The sequence below is a fragment of the Polypterus senegalus genome, chromosome 1 (assembly GCF_016835505.1).
Source record: "Polypterus senegalus isolate Bchr_013 chromosome 1, ASM1683550v1, whole genome shotgun sequence".
Classification (NCBI taxonomy): Eukaryota; Metazoa; Chordata; class Cladistia; order Polypteriformes; family Polypteridae; genus Polypterus; species Polypterus senegalus.
Window position 1 is genome coordinate 101526768 of NC_053154.1, and position 19980 is coordinate 101546747.

Consider the following 19980-nt stretch of genomic DNA (forward strand, 5'->3'; position numbering starts at 1 on the left):
TGCAAGATAAGCGTAATGCATTATTTAGACAACTTGTCATAAGAGTACATTTTTTCAGTGAGATCTAAACACAATCGTCACCATTTTGGTTAATTACTTCACAGTGATGAAACGCCTCTTAGCTCATATGTTGATGCCCCTTGCTCCAACTTTTGATTCCTGATCATTTGTTTACATTCAGTTGGATTAATTAGCTTGGATATTAAGGCTGTGAAGCTAATGGCAATCTACTTATGCCAGGTGATAAAGCCAGAACTGATTCTGATCTGACGATTTGAGCAGAAGTTAGCATATGCAGCTTCCTACAGGTGCTTGTTTCTTTTCTTCTGACTTATTTCTATGCTGCTTGCTCTTTTTCACATTAGTTGTCATTTATCTGTCCAGCCCAGCAAAAACAAACTTAATCTACTACAATGCCTTTACCACAGTGGATTTAATTAGACTTTTTTGACACTGATCAACAGAACAAGACTCTTAATGTCAAAATGAAAAGAGATCTATGTTACAAATGTAAAACACAATAATTGATTGCATAAGTATTATCCCCTTCAAGCTGGTATTTAGTAGGTGGATGGCAGCCTTGAGTCTGTGTGGATCGGTTTTTGTCAGCTTTGCACTTTTGGATACTGCATGTTCCCTGTTCTTTTGTACTTGGCTCCTCAAGCCTTGTCAGGTTGCATGGGGAGTTTGAGTGAGCACTCCCCCCAACTCCCCCCAAGTCCAGCCACAGATTCTTAATTAGACTGAAGTCAGGATTTCCTACTTAATTCCCGTGTAGCTTTGGCTTTATGCTTTGTGTGGTTGTGTTGCCAGAAAACAAGCGTTCTCCCAAGCAGCATTTCTTGCGGTCTGCACAAGGTTTTTCTCCTAAGTGTTCCTCTATTTTACTGCATTCATTGTCAACTCTGTTCTCAACATGCCTTCCATGACCTACTGCAGAGAAGCATCCCCTCAGCATGATGCTGCCATGACCGTGCTTCTTGATGGGGATATAGTATATTTTTGATAACATGCAGTGTCTGGCTTACACTAAACATGCTGCTTAGTCTGATAGCTAAGAAAGCTCAATTTTGGTCTCATCAGACCTTAAAACCTTCATCCATTTGACTTCAGACTTTCCCATCATCCTTCTATCCAAATGTCCTGTGTGCTGTTCTTTTTTTTGCCTGTAGTTTTTCACTTCTTCAGAGCTCTCAGAGATCACTTGGTAACCTCCTTAGCTAGTTGTTTTCTTGTACAATCTCTCATTTTTTTGGATGGCCTGCTCCAAGACGGTTTACAGCTGTCCTGTATTGATTCAATTTGTTATTGAGCACTTTAACTGGACTCTAAGGGGTATTCAGTGACATAGATATCTTCTTGTCTCTATCCCTGACTACTTTCAGTCACCTTTCCATGAAGTTGCTTGTAGTGTTTGTCTTCATGATGTAGGTAAACCTACTGTACTGACCTACAACAAGTTGGCTTTCCTAGGTAAGGTTCATTTATACTGCAATCAATTGAAACCCATTGACAACAGACAGGTAGTTTCCATGTAATGACCATTTTGGAGAGATTTGTTTTCACTTTGACATTAAAGAGTCTTATTCTGTTGATCAGTGTGTCAAAAATGCCTAATTAAATCCACTATGATTCATTGTTTTAAAACAGTAAAATGTAAAAAAAATTCCAAGGAGGTGAAAACTTTTTACTGTATATTTGGCAAAATTATTTTTATCAAAGGTGCAAGATCAGGATATATTAGTTGTCCACAAGCAATTTTTTAAAATATCTGCATTAAATGCATGTTAACCGACACTCTGTGGCATCTAAACTACTTTGTCTGCAGTGCATTTTAAAGAAATCAGTAATATTTAATAGATTTGAAAATTCATGTCAGCAAATTGTATAGTACTGGTTAATCCTCCTACCTTACTAGTTATCTTTGGTCAGTCTATTTTTGAAGTTGACTTGTCAGTTGAAAATAAGCTAAATGTTATTTGCATTGTTTCGATTGATGACATTGTTCTGCAGTGGTCATTTTAAGTTCAAAAACTATACCTGTTTATTATCTGAGTGCCGTATGTGTGTTCTCCCTGTGGATTTCTACCAGTCTATTTCTCTGACATCCCAGTGACATGCAAGTTAGGTTAGTTTAGTTGATTGTCTGTTAGTGTGTGCATTAAGGGGCCTGTGATCCTTACTTGGATTAAGCGGGTGTGAGAATGTCATTTTACTTAAACAGCAATCTGAGCTGGCTGTTTGGCTTGTCGACATTGCTTTCTTACATCAACATGTGAAGCACTGAGATGTCTTCTTTTCTGGTATTTTAGAAAAAATGACACAGCTAATTGAATGGGACTTTGATGCATTTTTTGTAACTGACCCTCTTATTAATAAAATAAAAAGTAGAATACCTCCTTTTTTGTTGGACGTGGGCACATTTTTAAATTGTTTTGTCTTTGTAAATTGGACTGAGAATTACCACCTTAGGTGAGTTGATACCTCACCCTTAAACAATTTAGAAGAGGCATCAGCCCTCCAAAGCCTTGATGCTGGATGTCTGGACCATCACAGTTTGCTGTTAATTATTGTTTTTAGAACAATGTTTGAAGACCAACTTCCTACACGACAAGTCCTATTGTTCACCGGGCTCCTGCTCAAGAAGGAAAATAAAATAACTTAGGAGTATGGTATATAATTTATGCTGGCCATTTTTGATTTTTCTCTGCTTATTTAGATTTTACTGTTGGTTTGCAAAGGTGTGTTATGATAATTGGTTCAATGTGCGAGTAGGATTACCTAGCACCCTGTTTTTACTGCTCTTAAGTTCGGCTGGCCTCCCCAGTGTGAATTGCAAAATGGATAGGTGGATAGATTTTGCTTCCCATACAGCATGACCACTTTTCCATTTCTGGTTGCTCCCCTTTTAGATCAGAAATGTTGTTTTATTTGTTTTAAAAGCTTGAGGAAATCATTGCTACTTTGAGAAGATGTACTTGGTATATTGCCACAGGGAGCCCACATTTCCTTAAGGCATTTCTGCATGTCCTTTTATGTTATTAAAGAGGCTCCTCCCGTGTTTGGTTCATTCCTTGCACCTGATGCTGCCTCAGATAGGGACATGGACCTGTGCTGGGCCATGCTGGTCCAAAGATGAATCAAAGAATTTCCTTCTTAGTGGCGTAGTGGTAAAGATTGTACTGTTACTGCTTCATGTAGTAAGTTATAGCTTCAGATTTCAAACCTGGCAACTACTCTGTGGAGTTTGTGTTCTCCTCTTGTCTGTGTTGATTTTCTTTCTACATTCTAAACACTTGGCAGGTTATTTGGAAGCTCAAAACTGGGCATGTGGCTGTGTGAGGGAGTTAGCTGTGTTATGAACTGACACCCCTACCTCTCTTGTTTCCTGACTTATGCCTAGCGCCTCTATGAGGAACACCTGGGGGGTATTGCACAAAACCAAGATAAGGAATTAAGCTGGGATTTTCTGCTTATCCGGGCTGAATTTAGCCCTGACTCGGTTGCATGAAGGGAGGCTAAATTAATCTACATTAAGTTACTATGGAGATTTACACTTTGCAGCTAGCCTGCTCCAGAGCAGGCTAACAACCAGGCTAAGATTAATCTTAGTGATTTATCGGCTAGTTCCTCCCTAAATCCTACTAGATATTAATGTGTTTTAGTCATTTCATGGTCCTGCATTAAAAAACTAGATATACTGTCATTCATCTATTTATGCGTACTGTCATTTTAGTTATTATTGAAAACTGCTGTTCATTTCACTGTCAGAGGTTTGATGAATATATATATTATTCGAGATTTAAAGAGATTTAAAACACCCAGTGAGGAAAGCACATTTTCCTGAGCAATTATTACTTTGCTGTCCACAATGAATGCCAACACAGTGCAAAAGAACTATACTATACAATATGAGAAATAGAATATAGACTATGTATATCTATATATGCAAGTATACAGTAGAAATGTATTGTTGAATGATAAAAAATATCAATATATTATATTTTATTGCAGTTGATGAGATAATAAGAAATGGCTCCTCAATTTGCAAATGTGGTTTCAATTAAGTCCGTAACGAGGTCAATACGTAGTATATATAGACTAAAGATTTGTGTGTTTCCTATCCACAATGGCTTGCCCTTTGTTGAATGATGTAGTTGATGAGGAAGTTTTAATACTCAGACGAGCATTCAGGCATGAAAGAGTCTTCGAGATAGGGCAGACCCATTGGCCTTTTCAGACGAATATCTGACTGAGAGGTACAGATTCTCAAGTGATGGCATCAGATATTTGTGTAGGCTGCTGGGTCCAAACATACAGCACAGGACCGCACGGAGCCATGCTCTCACTGTCCCACAGATGGTCTGCATAGCACTGCGATTCTTTGCAAGTGGCATGTTTCTGTATTCTGTCGGTGATGCAGAAAACCTCAATAAAGCCACTATTTGCCGCACAATAAGAAAAGTAAGTCTGGCATTGAAATCTCTTGTGCACATATTTATCACCTTCCCTGGCCACAGAAGATTCATCCACATCAAGGAGGAGTTCTACAAGATTGCAGGTAACATGAATAATAACAGATTACTACAAAATGTTACATTAGCACAGTCACAGTATGACAGTCATTGTTTTGTGTTATAGCTTTTCCTAATGTAATTGGTACAGTGGATTGCACCCATATTCAGTATCCAACGCCCTCAGGGGCACATGAGGGAGATTATGTGAACAGGAAATCCTTCCACAGTGTCAATGTTCAGGTAAGAATAAGTAATGGTTACTGTCAGCTACATAATTATTCTGTGCATTAAATTACCTTAATAGGCTATATATTGTTACAGATGATCTGTGATGCTGACTGCCTTATCACAAATTTAGAGGCAAAGTGGCCTGGCTCAGTCCACGACTCCAGAATCTTTCGGGCCAGTAGAATTTACCAGAGACTCTCTCTAGGTAAACCACCCCATTTTTTAAGCACCTTGAACAGCAAGAGTACAGTACTTGTAAGAATTATGTTTTGTATTCACAGGTGAGTTCTCTGGTGTGCTGCTGGGGGACAAAGGTTATGCCTGTGAGACATTTCTGATGACTCCCCTTACAGACCCCCAAACCCCAGCACAGCAAGCTTACAACCATGCCCATGCCAAAACCAGGGCTCGAATTGAAATGACCTTCGGCCTCCTGAAATCCCGATTTCAGTGCCTGCACCACCTGAGGGTCTTCCCAGACAGAGCATGCGACGTGACTGTTGCCTGCACAGTGCTGCACAATATTGCCAGCCTAAGAAAGAAAGGGCTCCCAGAGTTGCTTTGGATGTTGATTGGGACAATGCTGCCATATTCCCAGATAACAGAAATGGTAGACTTGTTAGAGAACAATACATTGCAAATTATTTCAGTTAATTTAGTTTTGATTTAGCCCATCCCTTAATAAAGGATAATGTAGGCTATATAACTTTTCATGTGTACATGCATTTTATTTGGCATCAGTAGCACACACTGTGGTTATCTTCCCAAATTCTAGTTCCACTTCACTGGATCGATCACTATAAAGTGTACCTGACAGTCATAAAAAAATTGTAGAAGACCACAATGGTTTTGGAATATTTTTCTTTTATTATTTTGCTGTTATCACTTGTCAGCTTGGAGCTGTGGACAGAACAAATTATGATGATTAATACATTGGGTTACAGTCATGGTTACAGTATGAACTGAAGTCACTTACTTCTGTTTGTAGTTTCTGGATTTCCAGTTCTAGTTTCCTCAGTGTCTTGCGTTTAATTTGCATGTCAAGGTCCATGTCCTGCAGCTTTCTTTTGTTCACATCAATCTTGACTTCTGAAAGCTCGATCTGTCTCTTAAGATGTGTTGTGTAGAGATGTCTGACAGTTTGTGAATTCTGTGAACACCTTTTGTTAGCATAGCACAATTTTTGCATAATGTAAATTTACTTTAGGCAATACTCACTATGTTACCAGGCTGCTTATCAGACTGCCCAATGTCAGGATCCTTTAACAAATGATATTTTCTATTAGTACCACTTCCTGACTTCTTATCTATTATAAACTTAAAAATGTGTCCATTTCCACAAAATTGACATGATACCTCGAGCCTTCTAGAGTCCAACGACACGGTCTCATCATCGGCAGAAGTGCACTCCACTGCTGTAGATGTGGCTTCCCTCTGCCATATTCATTACTGGTATTGATATTTTTGACAGAACACGCAAAGCCAATGATTTAATAAAGAATACTCACCGGCAAATCATAGTCTGGGGGATCCAAAAGTGTAAGAGTGTTACCAGCCACTGCAAGGTAAAGCAAAGTCACACAGTCCACATAACAAAATATAAATGGATTTTAATATTTTCCATGCGCAGTAGTATGGCAATAATGTACATTGTATGAAGAGGCCAGTATCCCTTGCTGGGCCAGAGTCAGTGGCTGTCCCTCCCTGGATCCCTTCAATCACTGGCTTCCCTTTATTTAAGTCCAGGGCCAGCTCCTCTGCTGGGGTGAAGTCTTGGGTTGGAGGGCCACCCCGTACCAGTAATATGACTTTTCTTTTTTATGGCTAAAATCAGCACAGATAATAAAATGTCAGCAAACATGTCACCTATGTTCTCAGCAAACAAGTCACTTACCAGCCTGCAAAATATTCTTGTATTTAATCTTGACTTGCTGCCAAGTCCTTTTTTGGCCAGACATGTTTGTTCTTTAAGAGGAATAGAAAGATACAAATGATAAAATAGATTAGATGGATAAAAATAGAGCAAATTATCTGATTATAGATTACATCAAATTAATTAGAAACAAAACCTACATACAAATAGATAAGAGTAAAAGGATTAAACACATTAGAGACATAAAATAAACTAAATATATCAAATAGATGCATATAGTGGGTAAGTGTTTGCAATTATTCTTCATGTTAAATGCATGTCCACTGGACACATTTAAGGCAAAGTATACAATTATTTTTGAAAATGACAAGTAACTCCTTGAATTGTAATTATGAGGGTTTCAGTGGAGCACTGGTTATTTGGACTACTTACGCATTCAATCGGTCCGCTATTGTTTGCCAGGCATTCTCTCTTTGCTTTATTACAGCAGCTGTATTGCCTTTTTTACATATTATATGTTTCACTTCTTCATACGTTTCCATAAGAAGCTGTTGCTCATTAGGCGAAAAGTATGCCGCACGGGTTTTGTCCATTTTGCATCGGTGATTCTGTGATCGATTTCGTGATCTTTTTAAGAATACCATGAACGCGCATTTATCCAAACTATATACACCCTGGCTTAACATATCCGCGCGTTCTCATCCTGGCTCAGCAAACGTGCAACGGATTAAGCCAGGATGCACTGATTAAACTAGGTCAAGCCGCGACTGTTCTGTTATCCTGGCTTTCTTAATTCTACTTTTGTGCAATACCCCTCTGCTCTCACAACCCTGGATACTGGAAAACAGTGTTTGAAAGTGAATGGATGTTACGTAGACAGGAGCAGTCAAATCACGGGCAACCTTAAACACCAGACGTTGAAAGCAGACAGTCAAAAGTGCCACCCAGTCAGGCCTTTGGTATGTTTTACTCCCTCATAAAATCGAGAAAGCTGCTTGTTGTTGCCCACTGGGGTCAGTTCAGACCCTTTTCAAATTATTTGTTAGTTCCTTTACTCCCCATTTTGAAATCTTAGGCATATACCATGGGAAGATATTTGATGAAGTCAAGACATCAATAGAACAACTTTCAGAATGATGTCTGCTTTGGACATGTTAACCTAATAATGAATCATTCCAAGTGAATGAAGCCTGGCAGAGTCAGTGGGGTTGTAAAATGCTAAGAAACTTACTGAATTCAATCTAGATTCTATTTTTTTAATCATAGTAGACCTATCAAGATTTGAAGTTCCTTTAAACAGTGTCTGTAGATGAAGGTGATGTAATATAACAAACCCAACTTTATATTTTGTAGATTCTGGAATGACTGAGTCCAATCACAGATCTGAATTTCTTTGAGAAGATTTGAAATGGGCTGTGCATGAAAAACGTACACTCCCTCAACCCCCCCCAAACATCACAGAAATTAAAGAATTTAATATGGAGGACTGGGAAATGACTTTCTCTTAGTAGACAACAGAGACTGTTTTGACAGTTACAGGAAACACCTACTGGAGAGGGCAATGCTGGTATTAGAGCCAAGGGTAGACTTACTTTTTTTTTTTTTTTACACAGACAGAAATTGATTACACATCTGTACATTTTTTATCGAATAAATTATTGCAAAGGTAAATTTTCTTTATTTTCCCCTCAAATTCACCATCTTTATCTAAAGATACTATTTAAATGAAGATTAAATCTTGATATATCTAAATGTTTTTAAAACAAATGAATGGGGTGTGCTTACTTTTTCACATGACTGTATACAGTATATATTGTGGTCAAACAGTAGTGAAGTAGGTTTAACGAAGAAATGTTGGGACACCAACAAGGTTTTCCTATTTTTTTCTCTTCAAACAGAAAATAAAATAACGCGCAATGGTGGCTGTAAACATAATATATAGACAGTTGCCTTCCTCTTAAGGTAATTGTTGCTCGTCTGAGCAAGTCCTTCTGGTTCGTGGAGCTCACTCTTTCCAGTTAGGTCTGGTCAAAGTCAGATGCCACCCTCCGGGGATGGCGCAGCTTTATAGGAATTTCTTCAGAAGGAGCTAAATCAGTTGCCTCAGTGGGTGTTTTCTTGGAGCTGTGGAGGGCAGAAACAGGTGACAAGATAAGTGTTGGTGCCCCTTCTCGCTTTGGGGTGGTACTACATACCTGGGAAATTACCCACTGGCACACATGTGTGCCTAAGTACTGCCTATGTTTAATCTCTATATACAGATGGGGTAAGTCATTTGTTCAAAGATCAAAATTTTCCTTGAACTGGCAGTGTGTGGCAGGAACAAGCCCATACTATTATCTGCCTAACAGTCAGTTTTGTCCAGGCAGGGATTTTCAGTTTTTATATGGTGGTGGTGTTTTTGCCAACATAAACAAAAATGAGCAGCAGTGTCCATTTTTCTTCACGTAATCAAAGCACTTTACTGCACTTAATAGTGCAATATGGGCATCTAGCAAGAATGAAGCTGCTTTTGCTAACTGTAAGCCGTGACATTTCATAACGCACAAGTCATCTGTGATGCCAAGATGAGACTGACAAACGCGGCTCAGTAGCCAGTGACAACCAGGGATTAATTTATTTTGAAGCACTGGCAGATGTGATGGTACTGTATGTGGTTGGCCGGCTTTGTAGGTAAGGTAACTGGCTCAACTCTCCATTTTTTATATGGCTTATTTTATTCATTGTAACAGCAGTTACTTCATTACATGTGCCAAGTGGTAGTTGATAAACCATTCACACAATGGTGCCTTACTCCTTTTTCTGCCCACAAGAACACAGACAGGAGGGACTTATTATGCCATACATGCTCTTGTGCGCTCAATTTTGGAGTGCAGCATAGGACTCAATGCGTCAGAAGGGAGGCTGCTCCACCAGCTACAGGAGGTCTTCAGCATCGTGATTGCATACAGTATGTAGGAGGATGATTGTGATTTATAAAAGTAAATTGTGAATAAATGTGCATATGTCAGGATTTATAAATGAGATTTTATTTTTTGATGCAAGCATTTTCGTGTTTTTTGATGTAAGTACATTTTCGTGCCTGAATGCATACAAAGTTTAACAAATAAGATCACAAGTGCAGATAGGAATCGCGAGTGTAAATCTGTTAATTTTGTATGTGATGTGCTGGGCAGACATAACCTTCTAATGTGTGAGCGGTAATAAAGACGGAGTAGAAGAAAAATCTGTGAAATTTGATGGAATTAAGTGGAATCTTTCATATTAACAATACTGGTTTGATTTTAGGGCGGCACGGTGGCGCAGTGGTAGCGCTGCTGCCTCGCAGTTAGGAGGCCCGGGTTCGCTTCATGGGTCCTCCCTGCGTGGAGTTTGCATGTTCTCCCCGTGTCTGCGTGGGTTTCCTCCGGGCGCTCCGGTTTCCTCCCACAATCCAAAGACGTGCAGGTTAGGTGGATTGGCGATTCTAAATTGGCCCTAGTGTGTGCTTGGTGTGTGGGTGTGTTTGTGTGTGTCCTGCGGTGGGTTGGCACCCTGCCCGGGATTGGTTCCTGCCTTGTGCCCTGTGTTGGCTGGGATTGGCTCCAGCAGACCCCCGTGACCCTGTATTCGGATTCAGCGGGTTGGAAAATGGATGGATGGATGGTATGATTTTAAAAATCTTCCATGTTGTGCCAGGCATTGAGTGACCAATATGGCTTCAGCAAAAGGTTTGGAATTGAGAGATTAGATTAGAACAAAAACCTGCAGCTACTATGGCCCTCCAGGATGGAACCTGCTTTTCTTTCTTTTAGTCTTAATATAAATGGGATGGTCTTCTCTGTCGTCTTCAGACATATATTTGTTCTGCTGCCACTCCCTCAGCAACAGACTTATCTAGAGGTTCCAGTTTATTTTGTCATCTTGCCCACAGCGTGTCAGATTAACAGCTCCTGCTCCACTGTTTCCAATCGGGTCACTGACATCCCAAGATCCAGAGGCTCCTTGCTGTTGGGCCACGCCTGTTCGTCTCGGCATGTGTGTGGGTGTAAGTGTTATGATGAATGGCTTGCTGGCTCTTTGTGACCTTGGACAGTTTAGAAAGTTGGCTGGAATGCCAGAGAGTGGCAGTCACGTGATGAAGAATGACAAGCACAGCTGTGGCCAATCCAAAGAAAGACTGCTTCATAAACATGCAGGGATGTTACCGTCCTGCTCTAGAGTTTCACACTCCATCTGCATGAAAGACGCCTGGAAGAGTGACCAGGTTGGGCCTGTTGCACAATGAGCGTTTTACAGCTTGCTTTCTTTGACTTTGCTCAATTTGCTGCTTGATCCACTCCACCACAACTGAATGCACAGGGGCAATGTTTATTCCTACCTCTGTCTCTTCATCGTATTGCCTGAATTCTGAGGACGTACACACGTCTGACCAGCGTGGAACTGGAGATCTTGTTTCCTAGGGGGAGAGCTGAAATGGGTCAGGACCAAGCAAAACAGCAGATTGAGAAGGGACTCCACCTGTATCAGTCTAACCAGACCGAGAAAGCACTCCACATTTGGGCCAAGGTCTTGGAGAAGGCATCTGACCCTGCTGCAAAGTTCCGGGTTCTTGGCTGTCTCATCACTGCCCATTCGGAGATGGGAAAATATAAGGACATGCTGAAGGTAGTTGCTGTTCATTCCTGGATAATTCTGCATGCTGTTTCTGCTGAACATGGAAACGAAATGAAGTCTGTTCAGGTGGTGGCCAAGCGTGCCCACTTTAAACAGCCTCCTTGTATCTGTGGGGCTGTGGTAGAAATGAATGTGTCCACCTGGCAGGCCAGGATGCCTGAGTGGTGAGATCTGTGTTTTAGTGAGATTAAGTAGAAGTCCTAATATTTCAGATCTGTGTTCAGTAACAAAAAGTCTGCTGCCACAAGTGAGAGATCGGGCAGGGTGAAGTTTGTGTCCTCTCTCTAGTAATATTACAGCTGTGCATGCCATGCAGTTTGACTTTATGTAACGCTTATTAAGTAGACTATGGGCCTTCGTGATTCATTTTTAGGACAGGTTTGACACATTCAGGGAGACGCACATGTACCCGGGAAGGCGAGAGTGGCCTGCTTTTGAGCCACTTTTGAAGCCACACTGAGAAGGGCAGCTGTCTAGTGAATCATAGCAGGAGAAGCAGCAGGTGTTGTCCATCGCAGGCTGGCCAGCCCGAGGTGGAGAGGCCCTGTGTGACAGATGGAACACCACTGTCTTTTTTCTTTTTTTTTTTTTTCCTTACCCCTGATAATCAACTTCTTCACACGCGCCCTCCGCCCCTGGTGCATTGCTAGTAACTGGGATCTTGTGCTTCAATCCTGCACCCGGGGGCCCACTGAGTTGCTAATCTTCAATTATTTTCTTCTTTGGAAGCTGCCACCTGCTCACCAGTCATCACAGAGTTAGTCTACAGAGTTGTGGCGCCCATCTATTTCCTGTTCGTTCATGTGTTTGTCAATGATCTGTGTTGCTAATGTATACTTAATAGCAGTTTATTTATAACTTACGATGAGGCTGCAAATTTAGCATGACATGCCTTTGTGTTAATGCACTATAAAAGATTTTAAAATATTAAAAACGTTTAGATATGTAGAGAAGCTCACTTACTAGGATGGGGCAAGTTCAGAAATGTCAGTGAAGTTCCTGTTTGGGAGGTGAGAAAAATACTCCGTACTCCACACAGACTGCCTTTCCCAAGATTTCTTTCACTTTTTTTCTCCCCTGCAAGGTTTTTTTTCTCCCTTGTTCTCTTAGGGAGTTAAGGGGCAACAGGCTGGGGGCTGTCAAAAAAAAAAGCCTGTTTAAGCCCATTGAGGGATTCCTTGTGTGATTTTAGGTGTTTGAGCTCAGTTGTGAGCAAAAACTTTTACCACATTGCTGGGCATAATTCAAATATTATACATGTTAGGGTTTTAGTCCATGGGAGAAATACTTTGTGGTATTCAGAGGTTCTGTTAATGCCCCCAGTGTTGAGTGAATTATGGAAGTACAGTTTATCCCTTGCAATTTGCAGGGGGTTAGGGGTCAAAGAACACTGAGTGAATGTGAAAATCTGTGAATATGTTTTGGGCCCATGATTACCATATAGTCTATGTTTATTGCACTAAATAAGATGCCAGAAATGTGAGATGGAACGATCACCGTGCATACAAATCACGTACTGTATGTGAGGCTGGCTGCCCCTAGACCAGGGCTCCCCAACTCTGGTCCTGGAGGACCGCTGCAGATTTTCATTCCAACTCTTTTCTTAATTAGTGACCTGCTTTTGCCACTAAATGACTTCTTTTGAATGAATTTTATTTGACTTACACTCCTTAATTGTTTCTTTTTCCTTAATTAGTAGTCAAACAATAATGAGATGTACAAAATTTGCCAAAACATGACCAGCTAACTGTGTCCATTATACAATTTCTGAGAAGAAAGAAAGATGAAGGTCTCAGGAATGTTGATCTGCTCAAATCCCCAAAGCATTTTGACAGTGCTGTTAGAAAAGAGAAAATCAGCAATTTCAGAAATGTATGCAATTGCACAATGAGAGTGGCAACAAGCCATGGAATTAAAGAGCGGGTTGAATTGACAACAAGACTTGGAGCCTAATTAAACAACTGGTTGGAGTTTGTCAACAAGTCAATTAAAATTAATTCAACATACGTTAATTAGCAGTAGAAACAGGCCACTAATTAAGAAAAGGGTTAAAATGAAAACCTGCAGCCACAGAGGTCCTCAAGGACTGGAGTTGGGGACCCCTACCCTAGACAATGTGAGCAGCTGTGCAGTTCTTTAGTGAATTGTAACTTTTTATGTAATTTAACTTACTATAATAAATGTGTGTATGTATATTTATGGTAGTAAATGATAAATATTGCAGATAAGATGTCCAACAAAATACTAATTACAGAATGATACACTCTAATGACAGTCCAGTTTCACCGATGCAGATGATGATGATGGTGGTGTAGTTATGAATTGTAATCTCTCAGTGAGCAACCTCCTGAAAGTTATGTAAATCTTTGTCCTACCATGATGCCAATGCATGTGAATATTCATAGAAGTTAGGAACACTCCTCAGTCGAAGATATTTTTCATCCATCCATCCATTTTCTAACCCGCTGAATCCGAGCATAGGGTCACGGGGGTCTGCTGGAGCCAATCCCAGCCAACACAGGGCACAAGGCAGGAACCAATCCTGGGCAGGGTGCCAACCCACCGCAGGACACACACAAACACACCCACACACCAAGCACACACTAGGGCCAATTTAGAATCGCCAATCCACCTAACCTGCATGTCTTTGGATTGTGGGAGGAAACCGGAGCGCCCGGAGGAAACCCACGCAGACACGGGAGAACATGCAGACTCCACGCAGGGAGGACGGGAAGCGAACCCGGGTCTCCTAACTGCGAGGCAGCAGCGCTACCACTGCGCCACCGTGCCGCCCGAGATATTTTTCATCCCAGACAAAATCACATAAATAAGCGGGCACAGGACAATAGCATAAATTTAGAGAAAATTGCAATCTGACGGGTGTAATTGTATTCCAGTTGTGCATTGAATTGTTGAAACAAGGACACCAGTGACTGTGTTCCTGTCAGATTCCTATGACTCACTTTTAAAGCTGGCATCCCCATCTTTCACCGAAGCTACCCTGTGACGCAGTATTCCAGGGACTACAGAGATTGGCAGTCCATTTAAGTAGTGCTGCTACAGTGTCATTTCCATTTTTCCTCAATAAGACTGCAAAACCTGCAAAATAATCTTTTAATTATTGATGACAAACCCACAAATAGGTGGATCCACAAGTTGTAAACCTGTAATTACAAATAAATCTCACCTGCCACCCCTACTCTCACCACTCTCCCTTTGCACACTCTGACATGGAGAAAAACTCCAAAGGGGAACCATCAGTTTATTTAGTGTCCTTGGGAAATATTGTAACCCTACAATCAACCAATAGATCTATAAGTAATAAATAGCAAATTGAAAGAAATAGCAAATCGAAGTGTATACACAATTAGTCTAACACGTTGGGAAGAAGCAATGAATTGTCTAATAGCAGCAGGCAGCAAAGAGCACCAGAGATGCATCTTTTCATACCGTGGAGGAATGAGTCTGTGGATTAATGTTCCCCTCAAAGAGCGCCTCCTAAGGGATGGAGGCCATTTTTTTTTTCAATGTTAGGATATGAATAGCTTAAACAGGCAAATTGCACCATACATGGATGCACAATCTGCAAATAATTTTCATTGTTTCTAAGCAGAGTTAGGCTAAATGAGACCTCATTAACACCACCCTGAAGCTCTGGTTAAGTTAAGCGCACAAGCAAGGAAGTGAGGTGTTTTGTGGGTGAAGCAGATTACAATAAAAACCACCTTAAGGATGATCTCCTTCTGTGTTCATTTTTGAGCATATTGTAGTGAACACCAAGGTTGAATACTGAGACTCGCACTTTTTAAACAGATAACTAACTTGATTACTGAGTAATAATAAACAGCAGCACTATACAGTACTCTATAAAAGTGTAAATAGACTGATTAGTTCTCTCTTCCCTTGTTATGGGTTCCAGAATAACAAATGTGAACTGGGAACGGGACCAGGCTATCCTCATGTTGCCCCCTTTAACGTTAACACCATTGCTATTGTGGTATTAACAACCACCGACACTTTCTGCTGCTCACAGCCATAGTCTTCAGCAATGTTAGCAAGGCAAACACTACTGGCTGCACTCGGCTCCTATTTATCCTTTTTCACTGAACCTCTCTGCCCTTTCTCCTCAGATCCTCTTGACTCTTGCCCTCCTTCTCTAACTGTCAGACTTAAAGCCACTGAAGCCTCAAGCCCCATCTAAGAGCCTGTGAAAAGCTCAGAGACGGCTGCCTTCCTGCCTGGCCTGTGAAGAACTATCCGCTACAATAGCCCTCACAAAGCCAGCCCTGGGCTTTGAAAGTACATTTTTAAAATATGTAATGGTATTATAAAGACCCCAATAATTTGCATTTTGAACCTTTCAAGTTAAAGAGTTTTGGAAATGCCATCTTGATTTTAAGTAGATAATAACAACAACATTTATTTATATAGCACATTTTCATACAAGACAAAATGTAGCTCAAAGTGCTTTACAAAATGAAGAATAGAAAAATAGAAGACACAATAAAAAATAAAAATAAGTCAACATTAATTAGCATAGAATAAGTAAGGTCCGATGGCCAGGGTGGATATATTGCTTGCAAACCTGCTTCCAGAGTAATCGGCAGGGACCCCCAACAGAGAAATGTTGGCTGCTGGCTAACCCCAGTTTTTTGGGGGAGGTTCTCATATGGGGCTACTGCCTTTGGTTTCAAATTTGGAGGGGAGTTGTCATCACTTTAAAAGGCCACTATGGCATTTTGCCTTCTCACTTGACCGTTTGATTTATCTGTACCAGCAAACTAATGGGACACCTTTGAAAATTTGAGGATTGATCCTTCCACTTGTTCTTTACTTGCTTGATATGTTAAAGAACACAGGATGGGACTTCCTCAGCTCACAGAGCTTACTTTTAAAAGCACTTGCTGATTTTTATTTGGACCACTGAGATAAAAGGACCCATTTGGAAATTTAGGATTTGATCCTTCCATTTTTTTGTTAATGTTCTTATTATGTGAAAGGGAGGTGAAGTCTATCTGAAAAATATTGGGTGTAGGGCAGGAACCAGCACTGGATGGGACTCCCTCGTTGGGCACATTCAGTCACACACACATCTACCCATGTTCCCACTGGGCCAATTTACAGACCTTTGTTAGCCTGGTACAACAAGATTTTGGAGGGGAGAAGAAACTGAAACATCTGAAGAAATGCAACCTGAGAATCAAAGTCAGATTCAAGTTGATGGGAGGCCACAATACAAACCACTAAACTAGATTAAGCACAGTTAATAACAGATGGATCAGTATCATTCATTGATGTGTACGTGTAAGTTCATTATCTAGTCAGGTGCAATGCAGGACACCAGTCCATTACAGGGCACACCTACACTTTGCTTACTTCGGGCACGTACAGAGTCACCAACTAACCTAACATACATGTCTTTCAGATGTATGAGAACATGCACTCTCCACAGAAGCAGTGACTGGGTCTGAATTTGAACCCAAAGGTGTGAGGCAACATCCCCAGCCACTCTGCTGCTTTGCCGCCTTACCTTCACTCACAAAAAATTCAAACCAACTTAATTCATTTCAGAATCATATGGGGCTGGAATCAGGTGAGACATGAGGTGAGAACCAACTGCGGATGCCAATCACATACTCACTCATACAAATCCATATACTTCTAAAAGGATAATCCAGTTGGATTAGGAATTAGGATAGGGTTAGCCAATTAACCTAATTTGAACACCTTTGGGGGATGTGAGATGAAAACCCTCTAAGTGGGATTTAAAACCCAGGATGAATTGTACTTACCATGTTGCCCCCCTGTTCTGTTCTACCCTCATCCATTGCTGTCAGCTGCTAAAACAGTCATCCATTTTCAGAATAGGGTCTTGGGGAAACTGGAGCCGGTCCTGGCATTGAACACTATACGAAACCACTCTAGATGGGACATCAGTCAGCAGCTGGGTACTCACTGACTTAGGAACAGTTTCAAATCCTCCATCACTCTAACCTTCAAGTCTTTGGGATATGAGTGGGAGTAGGAGAAAATACAGAGAACAGGAAAACTCCACACATCAGCCAACTAGACTGGCAAATTAATCTGTCTCCTTGAAGGTATGAGGCAGCAGCAGTACATTGTGCCACCATACTTTTCTTGCTGTTTGAAGTTATTTAGTAATTTCTTAATGGAACTAAGAGAGTACAGAGTATGAAAAGCACTGTGTGATTCCACAAGTGTCCTTTTAATGTGGGATGAAGAAAAAGAAGAAGGTGCCTGCTGCAAAACATAGGCAAATTAGAACGGGGTTCAAGCACTAAGAAAAAGGAATGCTACCACCAGGCCATCCATCTCATGAGAGCTCTGTCCAGCAATTGTCTGTTCCTGACTTTTCACTAGGACATTCCAGGACGGGACAGACACAGAGAGGGCTTGTGGGGACTTGACACTCCCAAAGCGGTCAACTCACGGCAACTCCTAAAAAATCACTAAACAAAGCGCGAATAAAACTATAACGAATACCGATAGGGAAAGAGACTGTTGTATACGATGAATAATCTCAACGCCGTACAGTACGCTCCCAGTTTTACTGTACTTTTTACTTGCATGACTGCAAGACCTTTAGAAGCACTAAAAAAAAATTTGGTTTACTCTTGTATATCTGATTCAAACTATAAATAATAAGATTATTTTTCGAAATGAAACAAAACTTGCTGTAAGTTGGAAAGTAATGTTTATTTTGCAGTTTTGCACCATATGGTGCATGGTAAATCCGGCAATGAAAAATGTATGTGGTGCACCCCAAACCCGACCATCCCCTTTATGCCCTAAGCACGTGTTTATTTTGCTTAATGGTTAATCAAGCTCTGCTTTCCAGATGTTAACAAAGTAACAAATACGTGGTCAGTCTCAAAGACACGGCCAGTCTCGCACGGTCTCCAGTCATGTCACACAACCAGTGTGTCTCCGACCGTCATCTCATTGTGCTTTCTGTTGCATTCCTGAATCTTCACGGATTTATAGAATACTGCACAAATCGTCGCTGTCACCCAGACATCCAGCCTGACCCAGACATCATCTGGCCAGTCTGCTGGCTCTTACTCTATTATTAGCCTACTATCACAAGCCTAGTAAAACCCGTTTTTCAAACATTTTGAAGTAATTTTTTTTTAGTTTAAATATGTATTACTTTTTTCGAAATTATTTTTTTCCCGGACTGTGTGTTGTATGCTTAGACATTTTCCCCAGTCCCCTAAAACTATTTCTACACCTCGTACAGCCACTCCGCCAAAGGCGTCTTGGCGCCTCCAGGTCTTATATCTGCTACTGTGCACCATCATTACTTGCATAGAATTATCGATACTCATCGCAAATGATTCAATTTTGTATCAGAAGGCGGCGCTTTAGAAACCTTCAAATCGCAGCTTTATATTATTTTAGAAAGATTAAAGCCTCCGCTATGCAGATCCTATAACACGCGACTCACACTGGACTATCTTGTCGCCAATCGTATTTGTGCTCAAACTGTACGAGCACGTTCGGTCCAGCTGGCATGTCACACGTGGGTGTTCCGACAATTCGTGCACATGGCATGACACCAACGGACAGTTTGACTCATTGACATTTTACAATGAAGCTTTGCCCATTCAAACCAACCCGGCCATATGAATAACTGGACACGCGGGTGGCGGAAGAGAGGACATGGATTATGTGAATTTCCCCTTGGGATTAATAAAGTATCTATCTATCTATCTATCTAATTTACCGTTGTGTGTATTTATTTCGGACTCTTTCAGCAAACACTTTTTAAGATGCTTTAGTCATTGGCCATTCAGTTGTATGTGTGCTGCTGCTGCATGAAAGCTAGTTTTATTAGTCAAAGATGTGCACAAAAACGGCAATAGCCAAAGTTCAATGTGCTGTAGTCAATTTCGGGAATTTGATAGCGGCATCACAAAATCGACTCGTGAGACAGTTCACACTACAAGGCAGCTGACTGAAATTTCAGACATGACTGAAATTCTTCCGATCGTACGACAGCCCAATAGTATGATGTAAAAAGTTATCATAGTGCAGGTCAAACGAGGCGGACGAAACTTAAATACTGGCCGATTCAGAAAGGAAGCCAACGACTGCAAGGCACGTTTAAAATCTTTCTGAAATGTCACAGTGTATGTCTGCACTACGCAACAGGAGTGGCAGACGTAATTTACATACTTTTAGCGAGTCGGGACTAAAGTCGTGTAGTTTAACATCCTCACCAATTCTGTCACAGCAGATTGCGACGAACCACCTCGAATTTAAACCTGTAAAATTATAGGGACGGTCTCCAGTGATTGCGATAGTAAACAACCAATGGCCACTTAGCCAGAGCTAAAATAAATAAAAGTCGATACGAAAGAAGGTAGTACGTTCGATGCCCCCTCCTAGAAACCAATCCCCCTTCCCCTGTTTATCGTATCATTCCACAATGAATAAAGGAAGGAGTGAGATTGCACTTAACTCAGAGTAGCTGAAAAATATTCGTTCAGGCAAACTCGTTAAGTTTAACATGCCCTTCGACTAGACACCGTGTAATGTGCGTCAGCTTTTGAAACAATACGATTAAAGCTCCAGTAGCATTAACTGATATTTCTAGGATTTTAAGTCGTAACCTGCACTTTAACAATATTATCGAGCAGGGTACAATCACACCACACGCCCCTGACCGCTCGTCGTGTAGTT

General features: G+C 41.0%; 1 protein-coding gene across 2 annotated transcripts in view; it reads left to right on the forward strand.

The window, feature by feature from the left end:
- The first annotated feature begins 10711 nt into the window (after positions 1–10711).
- rapsn (receptor-associated protein of the synapse, 43kD) overlaps positions 10712–19980 on the forward strand; it is a 48230-nt gene continuing 38961 nt past the window's right edge. For both annotated transcript variants that reach the window (XR_005633910.1, XM_039754375.1), the window contains exon 1: positions 10712–11265. Coding sequence is in view for 1 of the 2 variants with exons in the window: in XM_039754375.1 (XP_039610309.1) it covers positions 11074–11265 (192 nt within the window). In the remaining variant the exon portion in view is untranslated. The remainder of the gene's footprint in view (positions 11266–19980) is intronic.